At 43.1% G+C, this 22,401-nt stretch overlaps 1 protein-coding gene across 4 annotated transcripts in view; it reads left to right on the top strand.

Annotated features, from left to right (window-relative positions):
• LOC309334566 (cyclic AMP-dependent transcription factor ATF-7) overlaps positions 1 to 22,401 on the top strand; it is a 113,725-nt gene that overhangs the window by 84,525 nt on the left and 6,799 nt on the right. For all 4 annotated transcript variants that reach the window (XM_081848949.1, XM_081848948.1, XM_081848950.1 and 1 more), the window contains 8 exons: positions 380 to 498; positions 6,595 to 6,729; positions 8,061 to 8,218; positions 10,086 to 10,185; positions 11,732 to 11,845; positions 14,095 to 14,247; positions 15,833 to 16,030; positions 19,059 to 19,167. In XM_081848949.1, coding sequence (XP_081705075.1) covers positions 380 to 498; positions 6,595 to 6,729; positions 8,061 to 8,218; positions 10,086 to 10,185; positions 11,732 to 11,845; positions 14,095 to 14,247; positions 15,833 to 16,030; positions 19,059 to 19,167 — 1,086 coding nt within the window. The remainder of the gene's footprint in view (positions 1 to 379; positions 499 to 6,594; positions 6,730 to 8,060; positions 8,219 to 10,085; positions 10,186 to 11,731; positions 11,846 to 14,094; positions 14,248 to 15,832; positions 16,031 to 19,058; positions 19,168 to 22,401) is intronic.

Genomic DNA, 22,401 nt, shown 5'->3' on the forward strand with positions numbered 1-22,401 from the left:
ATGAGTGGTGTCAGGTGTTATCATTTGGGTTGAGCCCATGTAGCGTTAAGGTATCAGAACCATACACCCAGAAGCTTTCTCTTATTTCCCGTGTTCTTGGATTAGATGGCAATAACTGACAAATCAGAGATGTGCCGACTATCTGAATTGAAGTGATCTGCAACTGGCTGTTCCTATTCTTTTATTATAAAAAATTTCAAATATATGATCCCTGAAATGTGTGTGTAAAATGTATAATTTTAGCCACCTAAATACAGGCTGAAAACAACATTCATGAAATTCTATGATGAATAAATAATCCCAGGCTTCTCATTCTGTGAAGTGAATATTTTGATTTGAACTTGTTTTTCATTGTCTTTTTCTCTTGCTCTCTAAACAGATCAAACGCCGACACCAACTCGGTTTTTGAAGAACTGTGAGGAAGTTGGCCTCTTCAATGAGTTGGCAAGTTCATTTGAACATGACTTCAAGAAAGCCACAGAAGATGATGAGAAAAAGGCAAGAGGCTAAGGGTTTTCATTGAGCTAAAATTTTGAGAGCTGTAAGGGAATTTGTTGTTCCATAGTGTCCTTAAATTATGTTCATCTTGGGATTTTAAGATGCATGCATCAGCAAACATTATGAGCCAAGAGGGTTCATCTACTGTCGCATTTTGCTGTAACAGTGGCCTGCACTGAATGCATCATATGATGCCACATGGTAGTCCTGAAATCATGGCATTATATTGAGTCACATCAATAGGCAATCTAGTTTGGTACTATCTGCGCTCACTTCCAGCTACTTTCCCAGATCTGCCATAGTTTTGTCTTCATCTTGCTTCCCAAGCTGGGGACAATAGCTGTGTGCAAAGTTCTTATTTGTAGCCCCATGCCTTTGGTCCTTTTTGCTTGTGTTTTGCATACAGTGGTTCATTCATTGCTTATAGCAGTCAGATGGTTAAGGGCACTTTGAGTAAAAACAATAACAACAACAGCCACATCACCTTTCTGTTTTGTGAATTCCAGCTAGCATTTAAATGCTTGATTGGCATCAATAATGACAGGCACGGTAAGTACCACAGATACTATGTTTTCTGCCCAGAGTAATTGCATTGTAACTAAACTGAAGTTAGTGGGTTGCTGTGAGAGGATGAAACACAGGGAAACTTCCTTACCCCCAGTGTTGAGATCTGACCTTTATCCAAACACTGGTTCCAGCTACGACCATTGAGGCAAGAAGGGAGAGGGATCACTTCTATAGGCTATTTTTCACCCTGGAGTAAGGAACAGCAGCCCACCTGTCTGCCGGTGAACAAGCATGGCATTCGGAGTACATTGAAATGTCTTTGTCCTACTTGAAATGAAAAGGGTACCACTTTTGGAATGTAGAAGCTACCATTCTTATTATCAGCATAATTAAATATATGTGTATATATAATTGCATAATTGTTATATTAAATGTAATTATATCTAATTATTATTAACAACAACAACAACAACAACAACAACAACAGCTGTTTGAATGGCTATAGTGATCTGGAAGCTTGAATTAAGTCTTCAGGCAAAACTCTTTTTCCAATTTATCTGTGAACTAAATTGCCTACCACTAGATTTCCAGTAGAGAGCAGAATATTTACCATGTTGACTAAGTAGAGAGATTTTCTTGCATTCTTTACAGGGCTTTAAAAGAAACCTATAGGAGGGATGATGATGATGATGATGATGATGATGATGATGATGATGATGATTATTATTATTATTATTATATTTGCAAACTTTGGAGCCCATCCCAGCCATTGCTGAAGTTAGGTTTCAGAGCAGCCATGTAAGGAATGAATGAAATTGCAAAGCCAAAACAAAATATATACACTATCCAAGTTTATTCCCAGAATTCTTTGAATATCAGTTTTCATGAAACTACATTTAAAAATTGTTCAGGGTTTCTTTTGTGTTTCAAAGCATTCTGAAAAGAAAACTTGGGTAACACATCTTTAGTGCAACTCCTTTTGTTTTGTTTTTCTCCAGACTGAATTCTGCTTGCTAAACGAGTAGACCTCTGTATTCAATCATCTTGTTTCTCAGCTGTGTAAATCAAATTACATTAATGTCTTTCCAAAGACTGTGTCTTTGGGAATTCAGATATATAGATATAAAATACCTCTTGCTTTTCTTTCTTTTGAAGAGGCCCCCAAAGCAGCTTACATAGTTACAATTACGTGGCAAAAAATTAAAACAAAACAGTAAAACAAAACAAATCCATTTAGCAGCCAAAAATTAAAGAAATTATGACCAGCTGGGCTTTTATCCCTCTCACTTAGATATTTTCTATGTAAATCAAAGAAGTACCATGGATCTCTCAGCCATGTATTGCTGCAATAGTCTCACCTTTCGGAGCAGTGTCATTTCACAGCGAGGTGGTCCTTCCCTGTTACATTTTTTATTATATCAGCGTCGAATCTTAATCTTAGCATTTATTTTGAGGGTTGTTTTTTTAATGAAATGGTAGACAACCCACAGTCTAGCCAGATATTTTATATGTTAAGACCACCCATAATCCTGGTGTTGTACTGTTTTTAATAGCTACCATTATGAATTCTTAGATTGCTGGAAGTTTGTTTCTTGTTTAATAGGGCTCAGGCTTAATATTTCTGACCTCCAACAAGAGACTGCCGCAGTTCACAGCTTGGCTCGGTGTCAGCAGGCCGAAGGAATTACCCCTTCTAGTACTGACTTGGATTGTTAGATCCAGCTGGTTTGCTATTCAGAAAACTTGGCAGGGGCTGCTGGGCACATTCATGAGATGCTTTGAACATTTGGCTGAGTTGAGTCCAGTTGCTGGAGCTCATTTTAGTTCGTGTGGGATTTTATTTTTATTTATTTTTTGTCCTGGATAGCTCCAGCCACAGAGTTTTTTTGTGGTAATTAAATGCAGAGAGGGTATTTCCAGACACGCTGCTTTGTGGGTGATTGGTCTTCCCAGTCACTGCGCTAGTCATGTGTAATCCATGCATTTGGGATGCCAACCGTTGTGCCTTCGCTCCTAGATTCTGAGGCACTTCCTTTGCACGCAGCAGGAAGCAAAATGGGCATGACATCTGGAAGCACATGTAGCAAGGGAGGCAGCTGTTTGTGTTTATTCCATCCTCCCAGTTGCTCAGGTTGGTGATATTGCTGTCTCCTCCCCTTCACCTAAATTTTGTCCTCATAACAAGCCCGTGAGGTAGTTTAATCTGAAAAATAACTGGCCGTTGAGCTCCTTGATGAAATAGGCATTGAAACAGAAATCCCCCCCTCCATCCCTAGGCCAGCATTCCTAACTGGCATATGTTAGTTCTCTCTGGGAGCTCTAAACTTTTTCCTTAATTTTAAAATGTCTGTAGTGGTAGTTAGTGCAGGTTATTCAAAGACATGAGAAGACATGAGTCTTTGTTGGAGCAGCTCCTCTCATCATAGTTTATGCTTCCTCTCCTGTCTGCATTTTAACGTACAGCAGTACCTCGGAAATCGAACGGAATCCGTTCTGGAAATCCGTTCGACTTCCAAAACGTTCGGAAACCAAGGAAGCTCCTGCAGCCAATCGGAAACCGCGGACAGTGCCGAATTTATGTATAAGCCAAACAAGCTATAGCTTAGGGCCCCACTCGCTTGGGGACCCCCCAAAAAATTCAAGGAAAAAAACCTGGATGTATATTTCCAAAAATATAAGATAAAAAACAAATAAAATGAAACCTACATACAGCAACAGTGTTTTGTGTTGTGTAGGCTCCTATTTGTTATGTGCAAATGGCTTTAGATTCCTATTAGGTCCATAAATTACCATATAGCATATATTCAACACAAAAAACAGTGACAAAGGACAGCTGGACATATAAAGGGCCCCATTACCTTTAGTAGCTTACGGCCTCATCAAACCTAAATCGGGCCCTGGCTGCAGAAGTTGTGTCAGATGTTCGGGTTCCAAAGAACGTTTGCAGACCGGAACACTTCTAGGTTTGCGGCGTTCAGGAGCCAAAACGTTTGACTCACAAGGCATTCAGGATCCAAGGTACGACTGTATTTACTTTATGTAGTTAGAGCATTTGTACCCTACTCTTCAGCCAAAAAAGCCTTTAGAGCAGCTTACATACAATCCAATATGATCTAAAACAAAAACATGACATGCAAGGGACAAGGACAGTGAGAAAAACGGAAAAAGTCAAAACCAAAGCTTGGGCACCAGTTTCCTACACCAGACGTTCCTATGATGGCCAGCTGGCACAGTTGGGGGGAAGGAGGTACCTGATGGAGCTGGGCCTTCAGCAAAGCTCATGAAATGAGACCTGTTTCTTAACCCGCCCACTGAGGCAGCTGGAATGGCTGCCCCCAAATGACCATTGAGGGGAGAGGAGGCCTGATGGAGCTGGCCTGTCACAGCAGAATCAGTGGAGTGATCTGTGGTTCACAACTTTCCCAATGAGTTGTCTCCTGGCTAGTGACCATCCACTTGGTACTCCACCGGGGACTAGAAGAATCTGTTGTAGTGTGTATTGTACAGAACTGTAGAAATGATGTGACCATGTCCAGATTATCATATATATATATATATATATAATTTTCCAATATAACATTCTACAAAACATATCATTCCAGTTTATCACCAACATCATCTTTTTTTCAACTTCCATCAACTCGTCTGCTAATTCTCCGTCTTAATCACTTCTTACACATTCCCTAATTAATATTGCACTACTATCACATCGTAGTCTACCTTATTTTTTAAACAATATTTCTAGTCTTAATTTTCACAGAACTTCCTGAAAACTCATGTCCATATTATCTAAGGCACACCAGTTCTCTAAGAGAAGGGTTGCGGCCCACACTTTAAGTAGCTTCTCATAAAATGGTCTGCTTTCAAGTTCATTTTCCACACAGGCCACTTTTCCCATACTGCTCTAGGTTGGCAACGGGGGGCGGGGGGGGGAGGAGAGGCAACATTTCTCAGTGGGCTATGTTTAGCCAAGGGGGCTTCAGTTGCAAAGGCCTCCTTCAGGCTCCCTAAATTTACAGTGCACAACTCTCATGACTTTCCTCTCAAGTGTACGGGTGTTAAACTGTCAAGAAATTAACAAGCCTATAACCCTACGCAAATATATTTGCTCCAGAATCTGGAGTGGCTTTCAGGACCTTTTCCTCGGCATACTCACTTGGAAATTGCTCTCTCCAAAATCAGTGGCATTTTATTTCTACAAAATATATATATATATATATTCAGAATTGTAGCATTCATAAGATAAACTATGGTTTATCTCCATGCTTTTCAAGGAGGAAGCCCCAAGAGGCTCATTCCCTGGCATCCATAGTTTAAACAAAAGAAATAAAAGCATTGAGGTTACTCCCTGCCTGTGATTTGGAGAACCTTTGCCAGTCAGGATAGATAACCCTGAGCCTGTGCTAAAGAAGCAAAGGGATAAAGGAAGAGCAACAATGGTTCCAGGAAGTGCCACACAGCTCATAGTTGGTATTATGTTGGCTCGGAAGAAGCTGGTAATAGAAGTGGGGGCTTAAGGGGAAATTTATAGTAAGCAATGGAGGTAGGAGATTAAAGGAGGATAACCCACCCTCAAAGTATAGCACAGTAGAAAGCAGAGGAATTTAGCTTTTTTGGGGGAGGGGGGGGAGAAATTAGCAGCCAGACAAAGGAATGAGAAGCAACAAGAAAAGATCCATGTTTTTTCTAGGTAGCCACTAAAAGCAGTTCCCTGACTTGAATACACTAAATGATGGCTTGCTCCTCATGCTCTTTTGCCTGTTTCTCCCCAGCGCTCATTATACCTTGTTTTTATCTTCTTGGCGTGTTCCAGAGGAGCTCCATCCAAGAACCGGAGGAAGCATTGTGCTGTTTTTGATTTCTTGAGGACTACTTGATGTGCTTAGACTCTTTCCTGCTTTGCCGCACACTCCCAAGTCCCTAGCTTTGCCATTTCCTTTTGCTATTGCTTTGACCCATTGATCTACGAAGGCAACAAGCTGCTGTTAATAAAATTGGAAAGGGCCATGTAGCGCTGTTGAAAATAGGTGTGGTGGCATGGTTCCAGGTTCAGGCATATGGTGAGGTTTTATTACAATGGGCTGGTCATAGATTTGCAATAACTCGTATGGCTCTCTTGTTGGCTTTTGATAAATCAAGCAATAATTCAAAAATGACTTATATAGTGGGTTGCAGCGCTTCTGCGAATGAAAGTGCCTTTTGTGACCGACAGGCATTTTAGCTTTCTTTTCATATTGCCAAGGCTTGGCGGAAGAAAAAAGTCAGGGGAAGTTGCTTGGGTGAGAATTAGCTTGCAGAATCTCAAAAACAATGTGTTGCTTTTAAAAAAATATCCATCTTTGATATGAGTTGCTAGAAAAGCCATGCAGTCTGGCCTTCACCTGGGAGGAAAAGGAATACGCCTTAGTGAAGGGCAGAGCTGCTCCTGCAGCATACATGGTATCTTTGCTTCTCCATATTGACATGCAGACTCAGTATTCTGAGTGCTGCCTCTCTTAGCGTGCAAATGCCTGGAGCTGGGGAAGGTGAACAGATCAGCAAGGCAGCCTGATGGCAAAGCCCTAAAGTATGTATTCTGCTTTTCCATAGTGTTCTGGACCCCTCGATATGTCTCTACCTTCTACCCCAGACATCAAAATAAAAGAGGAAGAACCAGTTGAAGTGGACTCTTCCCCTCCTGATAGTCCGGTAGCGAGTCCACAGTCACCGCAGGCCAAGGAGAAGGTGAGCTTTCGTGAGTCGTCTTTTCATCTGTTTTTAATGGCATTCGCCCACTTGTAAAATTTATATTAAAACAAACAAACCCGCTTCTATCAGAAATGGCAGATATGTGTTCATTATCTTTTATGGTTATACTGGCGTAGTTGTAGGAGATTCAGTAGAATGTGCCCTTTGGCCCCTGCACACAAAGGGCCACTGCTAGACTTCTGTAATGACATGAGAGTGCCAGTTGTAAGAACCAGCTTCTCCATTTCGTGAGTGGACACATGAAAGGTGTGTTGATCATGCAAATGATGGCCAGCTATGTGTCTCCCCCACATGCTCCAACAAGCAACATGGGCTGGGGGTGGCTGCAAGATGCACCTGAAGCAGGCCCATAGAGTAAGAAAAAGCTTTGACAGAATGAAGTTTGTAGAAGCTTGATTGGTGTTAACTATTTTTAAAGCTCTTGCCTCCCTTGATAGAGGCATTGGGCTTGGATTCAGAGAACCATTTTCACTATTCTGGCTCCCTGCAAACTTAGTACCTGAGAGGTGGCAATCTGCATCTTCTGGCTTTACTGTGAGCAGAGTAGACAGAAACAAACATACAGAAAATGTGAGTTCGGCGAGGCCTGGTAAGAAGATGCCATGGTGCAGACTGTTATCTGAAGCCACCCCAGATTACTCCCTACGTTAGGAGCATGCTGAAGATTTACAGTCCTGGTGCATTCATCAGGATTTAGTGTCCCAACCTAGACACTTGAAAAAGATAAAGGGAGTTTCTGCTCAAAGTTCTGAGAGTTGTTGAGTTGTTGTTTGGTGAAATGGAAGAGCTTTGTAACTTTTAATGGCCTTCATTTCTCCCCTGGAATGTATCCTGCCGACGTCCTGCAAATCTCATCCATCCGCACTTCTCTATTATTTTGCAATTAGAACAAATTATCTGGTATGATGGCACATGATTTTAAAACAACTGGGTGTGCTTTTTGAGGCCAAGTGATGTTCTTAAGTAATACTTGCATAATTTATATCTAGTTGCAAGGATGTGAATGGTTTGGGTTCCTTCCTTTGTGTGTCTCCCCCCTTTTTTTTACTGTTGAATTTAATGTATATTTACGAAGCTTGTTTGCTTCTTGCAGATTTCAGCCTATTGAGTGTGCGATTGTTATCTCATGCTCGACACAGGATTTAGCACTTTTGGTTTCTGTGGGTAAAGCTGAAGTTAAGTTTCTGTGCTTCAGATTTCCCTGGAGTGGTAGTCCTAGGATTAATGAGGGTTGGTAGGAGGGATGCATTATTAGTCCCACAAAATGATAATGCCTGGCATTCATTGAGTATGTGCATGTTTCTTAGGAGAGTGCTTCAAAGCCTGTTATCATTTCTACGCCTACTCCAACCATTGTACGCCCTGGGTCACTTCCACTGCACTTAGGATATGATCCTCTGCATCCCACTCTCCCTTCTCCAACTTCTGTCATCACCCAAGCTCCACCTTCCAACAGACAGCTTGGGTAAGTAAGGAGATCGGGAGTGGGGGGAGGTGTAGGGACCTTAAGAGGCCTCATATTGGGCAAACAGTGAATGGCCAGGAGTTTCTCCTGCAAATCTCATGATTTTAGATTTTGTAGAATTTGCCAGTTGTGTATGAACCTGCACAAGAGCAGACACGAAGGGGGAAATAGGATCCTAGGAACTGTTAAATCATTTAGTACATGAAGAATTGACACAGAGAGACAGCAAATTAAAGATTGAGAAGGGACAGGGAGAACCATCAAACTTAAACTATGTCTCATGCATAACACTTTTGCCGCAAGTTAAGGCTTCAGCCTCATATCTGTCTACTTAAAAAGTCTCCAGTGTCACTCCTGCAGTTTCCTTCCCTTGAATAGAGGAAGGCTGAGTAGTCTTCTTCTGTAAAAGGCTCCAGCTTCTTGGACCCTTGAACTGTTATTGCTCCCTCTCTTTAACTTTAGAAAACCTTCTTACTTGAATTTGTGGCTTGTTCAGGTTTCCAGATCTAGCTAGAACCATCTCCTGACTAAGACTGGGATCCAGGGAACAGCTCTTGTCATGAGGGAGTTAAAACCTCTCCTTCCCAGAGGCCAAGAGCCAAACTACAGCAAATACATGTAGATGTAATAGATATAATACATACACGATAGATGTATTTTTAAAAATGAAAAAGAGCCACAGGATTTAAGACTTTTGAGTGAAGAAATGGTAGCTACTTAATTATTCCCCTCTCAGCTACAGTCATACCTCATGTTACGTCCTTTCAGGTTACGTCCTGCAGCAACCCGGAAGTACCAGAAAGGGTTATTTTTGGGTTTCACCTCTTGCGCATGCACAGAAGCGGCGAATCGCAACCCACGCATGCACAGACGCACCGTTGCGGGTTGCGCTCTTTTCATGTTGTGAACGGGCCTCCGTAATGGATCCCGTTCGCAACCAGAGGTACCACTGTATTTTTTTATGCTGGAAGCGTCAAGCAGCCCCCCTCTTGGCTATTCCACAACTTCTGTGTGACCTTCCATGGCTTTTCTTCCATATATGAGATCCATTAGGAGGTTGCTTCACGTCTCTGCCATATGAAGACTAGTTTGGCCCTGAAATGGATCCTCTCTCTAGGTAATGACTTCTTTTCCTGCAAGGAGGAGGGGATATTTGGATGGGTTGGCCCTCCAAGGATCCCCCTCCATTCCCTGCACGAAATGGACCTTCACAGTAGGCCCAATGTTACAATCTCAAAATGCCTCCTTCAGCTAGCAGTTCAGGTACATCTGGAGAGCTATCTCTCTGCAGCTTGAGACCTCAGTAAGTATGGCTCCTATTTAAAATACTACTGCCAACCCTACATGGCCCTTGGACCATCTACTCTTGTAATTGCACATGCACTGGGGTTGAAAGGCCAGTGAACTTTACACCTGACGAGAGGGCTCTCTGCCGGAAAGCATCTCTCTCTGTGTTGCACATCTCTCTAATCCATAATAGGCTTAGGTGATGGACGCTGGTTCAAAAGTTGTAATTATCAAGCCAAATATCAGGAAATTTGAATATCTTTGCACATTCTGTCTAAACCTGAGCAGATCTATGTAAGCTGGGAGCACCTGTGCTTTTGTAACCCATGTATATTCTGGCATGGAAGCCAATTATTATCAATTCAAAAAAATTAATGTTTGAAAAATATTACGTTCGCTAACTCTGCTATTGCCAGAGCAGAGATGCTCAGCTTTTCAGTGAAGAGTTTAGGAAGCGGAAGGGGGCTCTGTGTGTCACATGGGATCACCTGTGTCTCAGATGTGTTGGGCAGGGGATTTCTGATAGTACTCACAAACTGGACTGCATTATGTTTTGTGTTTGTCTTTTGTTTTCTCGCAGATCTCCCACCGGCTCTGTACCACTTGTCATGCACCTTGTGAATGGACAGACCATGCCCGTCCTTCCAGGCCCTCCCGTTCAGATGCCTTCTGTCATATCGGTAATAGAAGCTTCCAGCCTGGCTACTTTTGATAAAGGAAGGGACAGTTTTCCCCCCTTTGTAGAGCATATGCGATCACTTTAATTTGCAAAATTGACATCTCTCTCTGCCCCTCCATGTGAGATAAGCCTGGGCTAGCGGGGAGGATGTGGGGGTTGAGGGAGCCACCAGCCTGCAAGTTAGCAGCACCTGCCAATCACATTGCTTGGGGGGGGGCTCAAAACTGAATCTTCATCTGAGCAGATGGCAGACACTGTTGGTTCCAACGCTGGGAACTGCAGGCTCTCTGATTAGCTAGCTCTATGCTGAAATCATTCAAGCTTACAGAGAACATGTTGGCCTTTCCAGGCCAGAAAAACTCCCTCTCTGGCCTCTTCGGGGCATGAAATGGTTATTTAGCTTTTATTTCTGCAAATGAATTTTCTTGGGGTATGTGACTGACAAATGCAAGTACCTTCTGGTGCAGTTTGCACTGGTTCTGCTGCTGACTGTGCTATACAAATCCACTTTTCTGTTTCTTCTCATCTATTTAAGCGTTCGGAAAGTTTCTGCCATGTGTTGGAAATTAGAATTGTTTGAGGGGAAGCTCTATAAATCTGAAAATCTAGTTTGGGCACTTAACTGCCTTTTCTCCAGGTTATCTCAGAAATACTGCATGAATTCTAGCTGGCCACCTGTCACTTTCTCTCTTCTACTCATATGGAAGTTAAGTGTGCCCATTGTAAAAATGCAAAAAGAGTGGTGCACCCCACAAAGAATTGCAGAAAGGAAAATAAATCCCAAGGGTGTCCCCAGAAGCTTTTCTCCACATTGTAATGATTAGTAGCAGTTTTTATCTTGCCCTTAGTACGAGGAGTTCAGGCAGGTTTATATATTGTTGTTATGTATTTCCATAATAGCAACCCTGTTAAATAGATTAGACTGAGAGAGGATTATAAGCCCAACATCATCCAGCGAGTTTTGTTGCTGAATGAGGCTTTAAGCCTGGGCATCTTCAGTCAAAAAGCCCCCCTGAAGCCATTAAACCACATTTGCTCTCCAAGCACAATACTACTGAATTGATATGGTGGGGTTACTAGTCAAGCTGGCTTGGATCCAGAACTCTACTCTTTTGTTGCTAGAAGTACCTAATTTCATGGTAAAAGCTTTCTGTTGGCTGGATTGCACATTACCGTTTTGCAGTGTACATTTAAGATATTGTACACCTAAAAATCTCAAGCATAAATGGGAATATTAGATCTAGGATTGGCCGTAGCTCAGTGCTGAGATTTGCTGCAGCATAATGCGTGAAATGGTTCAGAGGAAACGAAAGAAAGCATTGTTGTTTTCTCTTTCCTGCAATGTCTAACTTTGGTACTCCTCTGCTCTATTAAGCTGCTCCAATGTTTGTTTCTTTTTATCTCTCAAACACTGGTGATTAGATTTCTAACATGTACAGCTTATCAAGCAAGCTTTCTCGCCCACCCCTTCTCCTTCACTGTAGGAGTTAATCAACAAAACTGCTTAACTTATACAAGGTGTTTTCCATTCCCCTTCCAACTTATAGCTGGCAAGGCCTATATCTGTGGTGCCAAACATTCCTGGTATTCCCGGCCCTCCAATTATCAGCAGCGGCTCCATTTCACCATCAGGCCTTCCAGTGCACTCAGAAGCTAAAATGGTGAGTTGCATTAGATAACAACAGAATCGGCAAGCTTGCCTAGAGTACGATTTTAGGAAATGAGATGCAGCCGTGGTTGGCCCCCCGACATTGCCCCCTAACACAGTTTTCTCATGGGGGATAACCTCAAAGCATGTGGTCACTCGATGCATGTGGTCACATTCAGATTGTTGTTTTTCTGTTAACACTTTCTGTTAACACTGAAACCACTAGCAGTTAAAAGAGAGTGCCGTATACTTTACCTTCTCGCCTAAAAGACAGCAGTTTGTAGTCTGTCGGTGCAAGTTGCATAACTGGATGGGATAGCGTATATCCTTGTAGGGAAAGGTAAAGGGACCCCTGACCATTAGGTCCAGTCGTGATCGACTCTGGGGTTGCGGCGCTCATCTCGCTTTATTGGCCAAGGGAGCCAGCTTACAGCTTCCGGGTCATGTGGCCAGCATGACTAAGCCGCTTCTGGCGAACCAGAGCAATGCACAGAAACGCCGTTTACCTTCCTGCCGGAGCGGTACCTATTTATCTACTTGCACTTTGATGTGCTTTCAAACTGCTAGGTTGGCAGGAGCAGGGACCGAGCAATGGGAGCTCACCCCGTCGCGGGGATTCAAACTGCCAACCTTCTGATCAGCAAGTCCTAGGCTCTGTGGTTTAACCTACAGCGCCACCCGTGTCCCATGGGAAAGTAGAGTGGGGTAGAAAAGGGTAGGATAAGGAAAGGGCAGAACAGAGAGCAACATTCAGATGGAGGCAACCCAGGCATTCTTGTGACACCTAGGTACATTTATCAAGCTCCCTCAGTTTTTTCCCTAGCGGATATTAGACACTGTCAGGAAGGTTCAGTGCCCAAAATACATTATGAAAACTAGGGAAGAGTATAGCTGTGAATATTGGCAAGGTGAATGCTTGTCCACAGAAGTAACCTGCGGTTTCTTATGATTTCTAGATTCACAGATTAGTCTTTCAGTCTGCTCTTCCCTGCTTCTACCGGTGTCCCTGTGCTACAGTCCTTGGGGAGGAGAGTAGGAAAAGAGGGAACAAACATGAAAATGAATGAATCTCTGCCCTTCATTTTCAATATAAAGCAAAAAGCTGCTTTAAGTAAATAGAATTCTAACCTCAGGGGCCTCTTTGTACTTTAGTAAGGGAGCCAACTGATCTATAAGATTCAGATGATGCTGTCATCGTAAAGAAAAAAGACACATCGGTTCTCCAAGTAGCTTTGCAGTCTAAATTTAGAAACTGAGTGGGAGACGACAGAAGGGTGGGGAGAGGTGCGAAGAGAGGTGTGCGGGTTGCACACAAAAACAAAGGATGATTTTGGAGAGTCAGACAATGAACATGAGCAAATACATTGATATACGTTTAGTCTTCAATTAGCTCAGTTGTCAGTTTTAGCTGGGACTAGATGTTGCAAGTTGCCTGTGATCTTCATTGAAAATGGTAGCTACATGTATGGTCCCTCCCTCTGCTTGCATCTATCTCGTGTCCTGACATCATGATGATGTCTTGCCTTGAAATAGAAACCTGGCTATTAGCAGCATTTCCTAAAGAGTCTGGCCAGGCTTCATTCTCAACAGCCTGTATCTTTGTAGTAAAGAGAGACTGTCTGTGTGTGTGTGTGTGTGTGTGTGTGTGCGCGCGCGCGCGCGCGCATCGGTAAAAGAGAAATAAATGGAATGGCAGATGAAGGTGATGGACTACATGGAACTGGCGGAAATGACTGGCAGAATCCGAGACCAGGGAGAAGAGTCGGTGGAAGAAGATTGGAAGAAATTTAAAGTTTACTTACAGAAACATTGTAAAATTAAGGAATGTTAGAAGGAGGCTGGAATGAAGTTATGTGGCTTTAGCAGAAATATTATAAAGGACTAAGTAAAAATAGACTGTTAATGGATGAAAGGCGGAAAGGTAAAGTTACATTTTATTAAGATAAATTATAGGATAAAAATTGGGAAGGATGGAAAGGATTTGTTGAAATAGTTAACCGAACTAGAATACAAAAAAGGGAGGCGTGAGGAGGTCAAGGAAACAAGCAAATGAAAGATAAGTTATGGGAAGGTTTGTTGTGGGTTTTTGTTGTTGTTCTTTTTTAAATTGTTTCTATTTTTCTGTTTTTTACAAGTTTGTGTTTAACTTGGTGTGTTTTCTTTTTCTTTTTGTAACCTTTAAAACTTTAATAAATATTATTTTAAAGGAGAAATAAATGGTTGGGCCTCTCCTGATTTTGTTTTGTTTTTGTCCCCTTACAGAGGCTAAAAGCCAGCCTGACGCAAGGAGTTACTTCCTCACTAAATGGCAGTGGCATGGTGGTGGGTTCAGCAAGCACAATGGTGACGTCTCATCCTGAACAGGGTCAGATACTCATCCAGCATCCCGATGCACCTTCTCCAGCCCAACCACAGGTCTGCTTGAAGCTGGAACACATCAAAGCAGAACTTGGGACCGGGGAGCTGTAATATTCTGGGAAGGGGGGCTTACCATGGACATTTGAATTTGATTTGGCTGCAGTCACACCCCCAGCTTGTGGTATGACATCTGATGGGAAATCCAGTGGCTGCTATCAAATTCAGAGGCTTTGTGTAAAAAGAACAAGTTTCGAGTATTCATGACTGTGGAGGAATGAGGGGAAATTGTTTGGGTGGCTTTTAGATAGATGCTCGGAACGAAACATGAGAACTTAAAGGAGTTGAAAATTGATAAGACAAAAGCACAATTACCCTCTCACCTTTGGTTCCCATTGTCATACACAGTCAGGTGTGCTTTGCAGGCTTTTGAAACACTGTAAAAACCTGACTGATCTGTCTGCTACAGACAGTCGTGTGATGTGTATGTAACCATAGGCAATGTTGCCTCTTCTTGCATTCTACCACCAGTTCTTCAAAAAAAAAAGTATTGTCAGTCTTTTAGTAGCCAGAAAGTGATGGTACATCACTCCACACAGCTCCCAGTTCATAGCCCATGTCGCTGTAGATGCCTTGTATTTCTACATTCTGCCACCACCACCACCAGTGAGACCCAACCCTCCTTTTTTCCTTTTGCCAAATATACTCACCCAAGGTTGTTGATTCTGCAAGTAAAAATAAGCATAGAAATGTTATATGCATATAATTCATTTGTATGGGGTTTCTTTCCCCCCAGTTGCCAGATTTGGCTTTTCTAACTATAGAATCTGAGATGTTTTGGCACTGAGTTCCAGATCCCCTGAACGGGTATAGGAAGCCTGTTGCCTTTCAGAGAAGCTGCGTCTTTCACCCCGTTGCTTCTGTCACCACTGCTGCCAGACAGTTACCAGTTAGGCATCACAGGCAACTGGGACACAGTCTGGAATATAGAAGCAATGTTTTCAGATCTTCTCTCTCTCTCTCTTCCTGTTTTAATGACTTGGGTTTAAATGCACCCCATTTGTTCCTGCCAGCTCACCAAATGCCAGCCTTCCATCAAAATCACCACCTGCTCTGTCAGCTAGACAGGCTTCCAGAAGTTTACTATCCATATGCTGCCTGACTGACAGTGAGTAGTAGCAAAGTGTAAACTGGTCTGCATAATTATAAAGCCCATTTGGTGGGGCTGAGCTAAGGTGGGAACCTGCAGATCTGTTTTGCTCTTGGCAGCTAGTTTTCTTTGTTCTCTTGAAATAATGGAAAAGGTTTTCAGTGTCCCTGTTGGTCCCACAGAACAAGAACTGCAAAGCAAATAGGTTAAAGGGTTAGAGGATTATTACTCCATATGGCACAGTCCCTACTGGGTTAAAAGAAAGAAAGCATGAACACAATCAGTATTTGAGTCACTTGCACAAATCTTACATTGCTATTTTGCCTAAATGTCCTGGTGAGAATTAGTGAGGATATGAGATCAAGAATCGGGGAAATTGTTCTGCGTTGTTACTAATTGGCCGCTGAGTGTTTAATGGGCTGCCCTGAGAGTGCACAAACTGCCCAATTAATCTTGTTCGTTAATTTCGGCAATTCTTTCATTCTTCAACCCCAGGTTTCCCCAGCTCAGCCCACGCCTAGTACAGGAGGCAGACGGAGACGCACAATGGACGAAGATCCAGATGAACGCAGGCAGCGTTTCCTGGAACGGAACCGGGCTGCCGCCTCTCGCTGCCGCCAGAAGCGCAAGCTCTGGGTGTCATCCTTGGAGAAGAAGGCGGAGGAGCTCACAACACAGAACATCCAACTAAGTGTAAGTGCTTGGAACATATTAAATACTTTTCTTTCAATATTGCACATACAGTGGTACCTCTAGTTACGAACTTAATTCATTCCAGAGGTCCGTTTTTAACTTGAAACTGTTCTTAACTAGAGGCGTGCTTTCACTAATGGGGCCTCTTGCTGTCGCTGCACTGCCAGCACGATTTCCATTCTTATCCTGGGGCAAAGTTCTCAACTCAAGGTAACTCTTCCAGATTAGCAGAGTTTGTAACCTGAAGCATTTGTAACCTGAGGTAGCACTGTACAGTGGTACCTCGGGTTACATGCGCTTCAGGTTACAGACTCCACTAACCCAGAAATAATACCTCAGGTTAAGAACTTTGCTTCAGGATGAAAACAGAAATCGCACTGTGGCGGCGCGGCAGCAGCGGGAGGCCCCATTAGCTAAAGTGGTGCTTCAGGTTAAGAATGGTTTCAGGTTAAGAACGGACCTCCGGAACAAATTAAGTACGTAACCAGAGGTATCCACATTTCAATCACACACAAAAATACAATCTGCTTAGCTTTCATCTCCAGATTGTGCAGGTGAAATGTACTTTTCCATATCAACAACACCAGTGCAAAAGCATATCTGAACAGACAGGGCAATGCCCATTCCCTGTATCATCTCAAGGAAGCAGTCAGCCTTCAATGGGGGAGCAGAAGCAGCTTTTCCCCATAATGTCATGCTTATCTTGGGGGAATTTGAATGCTCATTCAGACTGGTTAAATTGAAGATTTGTAGATCAGTCTGGATACATATACTGGAGGGTATTTCAGCAGATAGCATCCAGATTGATAGTTCCCAAAACTTCAGCTTCATACCACTAACAGAAACAGTCAGGTGGCTTGCTTCAGAAGCAGACTTAGTAGGGAAGGAGAGAAGCTGGGCTGACTGCTACAAGTCTGCAAACTACTTGGCCATCTCTTGATCTCTGAGACAGTTGGGAGGCTCACAGAATACAAGGCAGACATCACCACCACCTTCAAGGAGGCTCAGGATTTCTGATCCAGTTGTCCTCTCCAATATTGATCCATGGCAGTTACTGTACTGGTAATATCAAGACTGCCCTTCTTTATCCTCAACCACAGCTTTTCAACCTGACTGCTTGAAAGTTGAACAATGGCAACCCAGGATCATCTCAACTCGTCTGCTGTCCTGTAACTCTTCCACTATATGCACCTACAGTAATGCGTGGTGCAACACATTTAGGAAATGACATTTTATTTTTCCTTCAAGATGGTTTAGCTTCTTGTATGGGACCAAATACATAGACAAGGAAAGTTTTAGCAGTTTTCAGTATCATTGGAAGCCTAGGGGGACAGACGGTTGCCTCTTGCCCCAGATCAAGAAGTTCTTTACTGCTGTTAATGGATTTAATCTCTCGCTGGTCATGCCATGAGCCTGAATGTGGTATTGGTGCACTTCCCCATAGTTAGTTTGAGCCCTTAGCTGCAGCATCTTCGAAGGTCCTGAGTTCTGACATGCAAGACCTTAACCTTAGTATTCTTTACATTCGCCTTATGCAACCAGTAGGAGCCTTCTTGTTCTCCTTTAGGCTTTATTGACCTGCAGAGGGGTTCCTATAGCTACTCTATCCTTGCATTATCTTTGAATATGCTACCTCTAATTCCAGCTCTCTTGGTTAAGGAATGGCTCCCTTTTCAGCCTTCTGGGAGAGAGCCCACGCAAAAGGATACCTTTCTGTGCCATCTGCACATCAACAGAGACAGCCTTTGGGTGCAGAGTTCTTAAGCCTTAGGGCTCAATTACAGCAAAGGTGTGAGAGTTTTGTTCCCTCCCTGGGATGCTCTCCTTTTTAATATCTTATCACCGAATGTCCTCCTACCTGGTGGACTTCTGTTCTTGTAAGCAGTGACTCGAATCCTTGCCTAAGTGCATGCAGCGTGTTTTTGCTTTCACTTTTCCCACCACACCGAACCTTGGAAGGCCAGTTTCTCACGTTTTATCCCATATTTTATGGAATTTTGACCTAATTTGATTTGCTGCTGGAGGTCGTTAGGGGCCACTTGGTTTGCAGTTTTTCTGTGGGATTTTCTTCCCACTACATATATTACTTGGCTGTTTTGGAAAGTTCCCAACTTCCAGGAAGAAGATTTTTAGCCGTGCCAGGCTGGTCCCTGGGAAGGGGACCTAATCCAGCGGTGGACATCCTGTCTCCCTGTGAAAGAACGGAAGCAAGGACTTCCTTTTCACCCAAAAGGACTCCTCTGAGTTCTCTCTGTGTTCATTGAATTAATCTCCCCAGCCATTCATAAGTGCCTTCAATGTTATCTTTGGAGTGCCGCAAAAAGACTGCTATGGCAGGGTTACAAATGCAAGCAGCTTCTGCTCAGATGTTTTAAATGCAAGCTGTGACCTGTAACCCCTGCAGAGGCCACTTCTGCATACTAGAACCTAAGAATAGCTGCCACATTCCATGCAACTGTATTACTAAAGGTTGGAAGTATTGAGGGGTTCCTGTCCAGTTGGTGCTGTGGCTCGTCAGTAGCTGCAATCTGCCCTCTTGACCAAACAGCATTTTGGCCGAGTTCCTTGCATGGAGGCTTGGCTTTCCTTGTATTTCAGTGATGAAAACGTGTGCCTTTAAACATTCTAGCATGTGAATTTATGTGTGAATTTTAGCCCACCCTATCCCATGAACTTGAAGTGGATAACTATTTCTGTAATAATTAGAGCATTTTATATTGCAATTTTACTTTGTTTAAATATGCACTGTTGTTCGAGGGATCCCCCTCCCCCAATTGATTGTCGCTCCCAGATTCAGAGGCAAAAAGCACTGCTTAAGCACAGAGTTAAAACCCTAAGATCAGATCAGTTATTTAAATGCCAAAAATGGAGCATTTCCTGCCTCCGGTAACCAGCAAGAGACTCATTCATGATGACTCACAACACCCCCCATTTTATACAATACCTATCCCGAACAATTAAGGACAAAAGTTTGAAAGGCTGGACATGAGAGCACATGCAATGAAGATAAATGTTTCCTTTCCTGCAGAATGAAGTTACATTATTACGGAATGAAGTTGCTCAACTCAAACAGCTTCTGTTGGCTCACAAAGACTGCCCTGTCACTGCATTACAGAAGAAAACACAAGGTTATCTCGGTAAGTGGGGAGCCTCTGAACATACCTGCAGAGCCAAAGAGGGTAGGCTGTGTAGATGTTTCAATCTCAGTACAGTTGTACCTTGGAATTCGAACGGAATTCGTTCCAGAAGTCCGTTCAACTTCCAAAACATTTAGAAACCAAAGCGCGACTTCAGATTGGCTGCAATAAGCTCCTGCAGCCAATCGGAAGCCGCAGAATGTGCGTCAGACGTTTGGGTTCCAGGTGATGTCAGGAGGAGCCACATATGCAAATTATTCACACCTGCTTACAGAAACGTCCAAGGAGGTAGCAGCAGCCAAGGCAAATCTCGGGGCAAAGGAAACAAAACAAATACAGTCGTACCTTGGTTCTTGAACGAAATCCGTTCTGAAAGTCTGTTCGACTTCCGAAAACATTCAAAAACCAGTGTGCAGCTTCCGATTGGCTGCAGGAGCTTCCTGCACTCAGTCGGAAGCCACATCAGACATTCGGGTTCCAAAAAACATTCACAAACCAGAACACTCAGTTCCGGGTTTGTGGCGTTCAGGAGCCAAAACGATTGAGTTGCAAGTTGTTCCAGAACCAAGGTACAACTGTAAAGGTTCATCACTAGGAAGCCAGAGTAGATTAAAGGACTATTTCATAAGAACTAACTAGATCAATCTGCCACGCAGGAAGATGAGAGCCATAGGGTTAGAAAAGGGGTCTGAGGTGGAGATGTTAGCTGCTCAAACATTAGCTCCCCAAATCTCTGACTGAATCTCAGAGTTTGGCTGGGCTATAATAGCAGGGGCTAAATCAGGGACAGGGAACCTTTTTCTTAGTTGAGGGCCCTATTTCCTTGGGAATCAGAATCAGAATCAGAATCAGAATCAGAATCAGAATCAGAATCATAATAAATTATTATTTATACCCCGCCCATCTGGCTGAGTTTCCCCAGCCACTCTGGGCGGCTTCTAATCGAGTGTTAAAAGCAATACAGCATTAAATATTAAAAACTTCCCTAAACAGGACTGCCTTCAGATGTCTTTTAAAGAGAAAATAGCTGCTTATTTCCTTCACATCTGAAGGGAGGGCGTTCCACAGGGTAGGTGCCACTACCGAGAAGGCCCTCTGTCTGGTATCTGTATCTGTGTGCTGGAGCTGGAGATGGGAGTCAGAAGCAATAGCAGATGGAGACCGAGACAAAGGTGTCCTGGATTAGCTAAACTGGAATGAAGACTTCCTTGCTCCAATTTTCCAAGATTCCCAATCCTGAGTGCAGGTGCACTCGAAAGAAACCCCACTGGGTTTGTTGGGGATACATAATACAGATTTTATCTATTTTAATTTATTTAGAACAACAATTACAACTGCTATTCTGGAAAGAAAGTGAAGGCAAATCCTTTGTGACCATAGTATGTGTGTTCACTCGTACACAGAGAAGGGAGCTTGTGGGGGGGGGGCGGGGGGCCATCTTTTCCCATGCCATACAACAGGAAAAAGATGCTTTTTTAAAAAAAAAATCAATAAATCGTTATTATTATTTTTTTTAATGGCCCCTGAATTGTTCTGAGACTACAAAAAAGCCCCACAGTTTTACTTTAAAGAACCAGGAAAAATAAAGAGGAAGCTATCAGGAAGGAAAGAACTCTGATGGGGTAAAAGAATAGGGCAGCTGCTGAAGATGTCAGGGGCGTGCAAAACCCAGGCTGCAGGTTATCCTATCTGTGGGCTAAAGGAAAATGCAGGGGAGGTGTTCCTCCTCCTGCTACTGCCCACTGTCCATTCCTTTCATTTGAACTGCTTCTTTACCCCTAACCTATTTATCTACCCCCTGACTCGACCACCCCATTTCCACAGCCTGGGTTCTTGAAGTCTCCTGCATCAGATCAGTCAGTAAGATCTGGGATCTGTGTAACCCTTTGATGCTGGAGACAGAAGAGACTTTGGGCCAGATCCTTCCTTGCCTTAATATTTGTAGTGCCGTTTTGGCAAAACAGCTTAGCTTGGCTGCTGGAGATGTGGAAGAGGGTAGGAGGGAAGGAACAATAATACATGAGACAAGAGACTGTTTGCGCTGCAGAAGGCATCACTGCTGTGAGTATTGAGAAATGCCACTTGCCTGCAGTGAACACACATTCGCGCCTTGCAGAGCTCTTGGCATATGCTGTTTATTTTGATTCACTGCAATGACTCACCGTTTGAGAAATGTGGCAGTGAAACCAAACTGACTCCCTCTTCTGCCTCCCAAGGCTGTTCCTTTGTGTACAATGCAAGAAGGCAGCATGATTCTTCCACCACCACGCCTGTTATCATTTAGAATTTATCATTCGTATCATTAGTCTTTGTTGTCTGCTTGCTGCAGGAATAGAAATTCAGTTTGCATCTGCATATTAAAAATGAAATTATCTCTCTTTTGCACATGCACACAGACACACAGTCTTTTTTTATTATTAAGATTTGTGACTAAGCAATTCCTTAAACAAAAATGCCAGAGGGCATGGATAGAATTACAGCTTCCTCATACACAGTTGGGTTATATTATTTGTGATACCTTGCAAGTAATTTTTATGTTAGGGCGGGAATGCCCAAATACCATAAACTGCAAGGAGACAACAAGGCAAAACAACACAGGATTTGCAGCACACTATGCTAAAGGTTTGTTATTGTTGTTCAATAGGACATGAAAGTAAAAGCCGGATACTTCGTTTAAAATTTGAGTAAATAATACTGAATGGCATGTGAATAGTGGTTTGAAACAGCACTGTCATGTACCTATTGTAAGGCTGGATTTTCCTCCTGTGTTTCTGGATACACAGGTGCACTCCTGGGACAAAAGTAGCAGCTCGTGGCAGTTTTTCGCTGCTTTTGAGCTTGACCACAAGTCAATAAGTGTGTTTGTACTAGCTTGTTTTCTGGGATGTATACCAAGAACAGATGGTGCTATTCACAGTGGATTCCGAGTGAAGGCACTGATCACGGCTCCATTTTCAGGTTTCGTTCCAGGAAAAGTTTCTCTCTAAAGAAGGAACAAGCTTGAATCCCCATGATGTTCCACATCATGGTCTAAGACTTCACATAGAATATTGGATCTTTGAGCTGGAAGGGTTCCCGCATCCCACTTGAAATAGAGCCTTCTTGAGTTGGCAGGTGTGCTGCTGTCAACGGAGAAGAGCTCTGTTCAAAGCTACTGGGGTGTCTGCTTCTTGAAACAGGAGGTCTTGCCCTGGCAGAGTGAGCTCTGTTTTGAGTAAGCTGGAGCTTCTCTCA

This window comes from Podarcis erhardii (genome assembly GCF_964252035.2).
Source record: "Podarcis erhardii genome assembly, chromosome: 2".
Classification (NCBI taxonomy): Eukaryota; Metazoa; Chordata; class Lepidosauria; order Squamata; family Lacertidae; genus Podarcis; species Podarcis erhardii.